Source organism: Etheostoma cragini, chromosome 15, assembly GCF_013103735.1.
Source record: "Etheostoma cragini isolate CJK2018 chromosome 15, CSU_Ecrag_1.0, whole genome shotgun sequence".
In the NCBI taxonomy this organism is placed as follows: domain Eukaryota; kingdom Metazoa; phylum Chordata; class Actinopteri; order Perciformes; family Percidae; genus Etheostoma; species Etheostoma cragini.
The window spans coordinates 1,192,156-1,197,042 of record NC_048421.1 but is presented as its reverse complement, the minus strand read 5'-3'; the positions used below and the strand labels follow the sequence as shown (position 1 = coordinate 1,197,042).

The 4,887-nt window shown below is 40.8% G+C and overlaps 2 protein-coding genes across 2 annotated transcripts in view; one reads left to right on the top strand and one right to left on the bottom strand.

Moving 5' to 3' along the window:
* The window catches only part of LOC117958290 (choline transporter-like protein 2), an 18,530-nt gene extending 14,909 nt beyond the window's left edge, over nt 1–3,621 (bottom strand). Inside the window, exon 1 of the mRNA XM_034894620.1 lies at nt 3,429–3,621. Within this exon, the coding sequence (XP_034750511.1) occupies nt 3,429–3,456 (28 nt within the window). The 5' untranslated portion in view covers nt 3,457–3,621. The remainder of the gene's footprint in view (nt 1–3,428) is intronic.
* Nucleotides 1–4,887, top strand: part of LOC117958295 (ral guanine nucleotide dissociation stimulator-like 1) — a 43,702-nt gene that overhangs the window by 9,826 nt on the left and 28,989 nt on the right. The gene's annotated exons all lie outside the window — the stretch shown is intronic.

Genomic DNA, 4,887 nt, shown 5'->3' with positions numbered 1-4,887 from the left:
GAGAGAGAGAGAGAAGTCTGCAGAGAGAGGTCTGCAGAGAGAGAGAGAGAGAAGTCTGCAGAGAGAGAGAGAAGTCTGCAGAGAGAGAGAGAAGTCTGCAGAGAGAGACGTCTGCAGAGAGAGACGTCTGCAGAGAGAGACGTCTGCAGAGAGAGGTCTGCAGAGAGAGAGAGAGAGAAGAGGAGAAAAACTCTTAAAGCCACATCATAAAAAGCCAGCAGATGAAGAAGAGCGTCCTGTTGTTTTCATTCCTACCAACTCGTTAACATTCAGCAGAAGCTGAACATGCTCAAAATGTTGCTGCACAGCAATCTTAAAGAGAGCAGGATCTCTGTTTCAAAAACTCAAAGAGTATCATTGTGTACAGCAGACAACGTCCTTGGCCCAAAGAAAGGCTTTCCAGGCGTAACCGCGCTCCCTGAACGTGCTTTCTCATCTGCTATGAAGTGTTCATGGCTTTATTCCTGTGGAGGAAATGCCCTTCCCTTTCTAAGAAGCAACGAGCTGCATATCACAGCCAGCCTGCCACACATTAATAAGAGATATTTCAGGGTAAAGGGGGGCATCGTTACAACCACACAGAACTAGAGAGGCCGGCCAAGCCGCTAAAGAGATCTGGTTTCAATGATACAACACAAAAAACGTGTGGCCTGTAGAGCTGCATTTAAATTGATTATTTGTCAACTACTGAGGAATCGACAACTATTTCCATAATCGATTCCTGCTAAAAGACTTTGATTTCAGCTTCTTAAGTGTGAATATTATTCTGTTTTCTTCCTCCTAACTCGATCCCTGATGACTAATCTGTCCAGTACGCTGCAGATGAGCCCCCCCCATTCCTGTTCTAAAAAGGTCCCATGACATGGTCTCTTTGGAGGCTTTTATATAGACCTTAGAGGTCCCTAATACTGTATCTGAAGTCTCTTTATATAGACCTTAGTGGTCCCCTAATACTGTATCTGAAGTCTCTTTGTATGGACCTTAGTGGTCCCTAATACTGTATCTGAAGTCTCTTTATATAGACCTTAGTGGTCCCCTAATACTGTATCTGAAGTCTTTATATAGACCTTAGTGGTCCCCTAATACTGTATCTGAAGTCTTTATATAGACCTTAGTGGTCCCTAATACTGTATCTGAAGTCTCTTTATATAGACCTTAGTGGTCCCTAATACTGTATCTGAAGTCTCTTTATATAGACCTTAGTGGTCCCTAATACTGTATCTGAAGTCTCTTTATATAGACCTTAGTGGTCCCTAATACTGTATCTGAAGTCTCTTTATATAGACCTTAGTGGTCCCTAATACTGTATCTGAAGTCTCTTTTATATAGACCTTAGTGGTCCCTGATACTGTATCTGACTTTCTGAAGGCATGGAGCTGTTCAGCGCAGACTCTCTTCACATGTTTGAGGTATTTTCTAATAAGCTCTATACATAGCTGGGCGTCAGCTGAGGAATGTGGCAGCAACTGGACAAGCAGAAGATAAACTGGGACATAGTACCTCCTGACACTATGCCAGGCACTGTGTGTGTACCACCGGCTTTATACACGCCGTACAACCTGCATTTTAGAAACATGACGGACAAAATAAACGCTGTATGGATTAGGGATGCACAATTAACCCCAATTTGTATCAAAATCGCAAAATGGACTAGTGTGTAATATCCAACCTACAATATTTATTAAAGGCTACTTTGTCTACTTTTTGTCGCCTTTTCGCCGCCAATTCGTTGCCTTCTCGGATGTCCGTCCCCGTCCTCTGTCCTCTGTCTTGGCGCTCTAACCTGCGGCTGATTCCTGAGGACTATGGTGACCTGGTCCTCAGGTCTCTGCAGGGTAAATCCAGACAGCTAGCTAGACTATCTGTCCAATCTGAGGACTATGGTTACCTGGTCCTCAGGTCTCTGCAGGGTAAATCCAGAAAGCTAGCTAGACTATCTGACGACTAAAACTACTTCTCAACGTACACACGTTCCACCAAAACTACTTGCTTACTGAGACTATTCGGCAGCGGCACCGTGGCTCCGTCCGGCGCTTAGCCCCGCCCACGAGGATTGTGATTGGGCATGTTATAGGAAGAGGTTTTTTGTTAGAAGAAGTGTGATTTTTGCGAGGATCTGTACCAAACTTAACATTTTTCTTTAGTCTGTAGGATTGGATTTGTAGGCCGGCATTAGAACCGGACAGATATATCCTTATCAATATGTTCCCCTAACGTTCCCCTGATGTTCCCCCAACGTTCCCCTAACGTTCCCCTGATGTTCTCCTAACGTTCCCCTAACGTTCCCCTAACATTGCAAACTTTAGAGAACAGTCCCCTAACCTTTAGAATACTTTAACCGCCACGATACCAATTTTTTTATACTTATACTGACAAGCATCACTGTATACAGTATGTATGTACATAGTAGGCCTATGTATGTACATAGTAGGCCTATGTATGTATGTATTTAGTAGGCCTATGTATGTATATAGTAGGCCTATGTATGTATATAGTAGGCCTATGTATGTATATAGTAGGCCTATGTATGTATTTAGTAGGCCTATGTATGTATATAGTAGGCCTATGTATGTATATAGTACGCCTATGTATGTATATGTGTGTATATAGTAGGCCTATGTATGTTTATAGTAGGCCTATGTATGTATTTAGTAGGCCTATGTATGTATATAGTAGGCCTATGTATGTATATAGTAGGCCTATGTATGTATATCGTAGGCCTATGTATGTATATAGTAGGCCTATGTATGTATTTAGTAGGCCTATGTATGTGTATGTATGTATATAGTAGGCCTATGTATGTATATAGTAGGCCTATGTATGTATTTAGTAGGCCTATGTATGTGTATGTATGTATATAGTAGGCCTATGTATGTATTTAGTAGGCCTATGTATGTATTTAGTAGGCCTATGTCTAAAACAAGGAAACCCCTTCAGTCACCAGGCTGTAGACGGTGGACCCCCCCCCCCCCCCCCCCCCCCCCCCCCCCCCCCCCCCCCCCCCCCTCGCTCCGCCCCTGTATGCTACATGTAGTCCAAATGTTTAATTATTACGTCTGTACCTGGTTCAGCTTTGTCTTTGTTTTAAGCCCTATGTCTACTTCTTTGTCAGTACTGAGAGCAGCAAGGCGGAGTGATATTCCCTGTAACGTTATGTGTTTTACTTTGAATTTTAATCTGATTCTGGCTCAAGTTCACATAAGTTTATAAGAGAAAGTAGTCCACTAGAAACCGGCTAGATAACTTGAGACAATAAAACATGGAATAGGCCTAAAGTTAGCCTAAAAAAGGCCATCTTTTTGTAAATACCTACAGTTCCAAGGGAATATTTGCAGCCAGTATCTTAAATAGTATCGCCCTGTGTGAGTGGCAGATAACTAAGGAGAAACTGCAGAGAAGCAAGCGCGTGTTGGACTTTTAATAGTTACCGTATTTCGGTTTCTCCTCCAGTTCCATGAGCACGGAGTTTCTTCTGAGCCAAATATGCTTCAAAGAGACGACTGACTACTGAATATCTCCAGCCAGGACAGAGAGTTTCCTGCGGGGAAACACTTGTGTAGAAATCCGCTCCAAAATCTTGACTGTCCGACCACATTTAAAAGGAGAATCCTTAGAAGGGCGCGCTGGCCAATGAGAACGCAGGACGCCGTGATTGACAAGGCGCTAAACCAATCACCGAGCGAAGGCGGGGCTTAAACGCCGTTAACTGAGACAGGCGTTCTGTCCAATGGGCAGCCTGATAAACAGAAACAACACAGAAAATACAATTCATTTCACCGTTTTATGAAATACAGCGAGGTCCAAATCTATTGTGTTTGTCGTTATTACTCATTCACAGTGAAAATGTGTCTCAATCAGCCACGAGAGCAGCAAAAAAATGACACATATAGCCTAGCATAACTTTTTGGGGTCTGTCTGATGAAATTCAAGACAACATTAATTATAAAAGGCAATATATTCATTCATAATTTAACTTACAGGTCTTACATTGCCTCGGTGAGTCACGACAGCTGCTACTCGGCTGCAGACGGAGGTACAAGTGATAAGATCCTAATTAATTCAACTAAGTAATACCACAATGTAGTCTAAAAATACTCCATCACAAGTAACTATTAGTCTAAAAATACTCCATCACAAGTAACTATTAGTCTAAAAATACTCCATCACAAGTAACTATTAGTCTAAAAATACTCCATCACAAGTAACTATTAGTCTAAAAATACTCCATCACAAGTAACTATTAGTCTAAAAATACTCCATCACAAGCAACTATTAGTCTAGAAATACTCCATCACAAGTAACTATTAGTCTAAAAATACTCCATCACAAGTAACTATTAGTCTAAAAATACTCCATGACAAGTAACTATTAGTCTAAAAATACTCCATCACAAGTAACTATTAGTCTAAAAATACTCCATCACAAGTAACTATTAGTCTAAAAATACTCCATCACAAGTAACTATTAGTCTAAAAATACTCCATCACAAGTAACTATTAGTCTAAAAATACTCCATTACAAGTACATATCCTACCACAATATAGTCTAGAAATACTCCATCACAAGTACATATCCTACCACAATATAGTCTAGAAATACTCCATCACAAGTAACTATCCTACCACGATGTAGTCTAGAAATACTCCATCACAAGTAACTATTAGTCTAAAAATACTCCATCACAAGTACATATCCTACCACGATGTAGTATAAAAATACCCCATCACAAGTAACTATTAGTCTAGAAATACTCCATCACAAGTAACTATTAGTCTAAAAATACTCCATCACAAGTAACTATTAGTCTAGAAATACTCCATCACAAGTACATATCCTACCACGATGTAGTCTAGAAATACTCCATCACAAGTATATATCCTACCACGA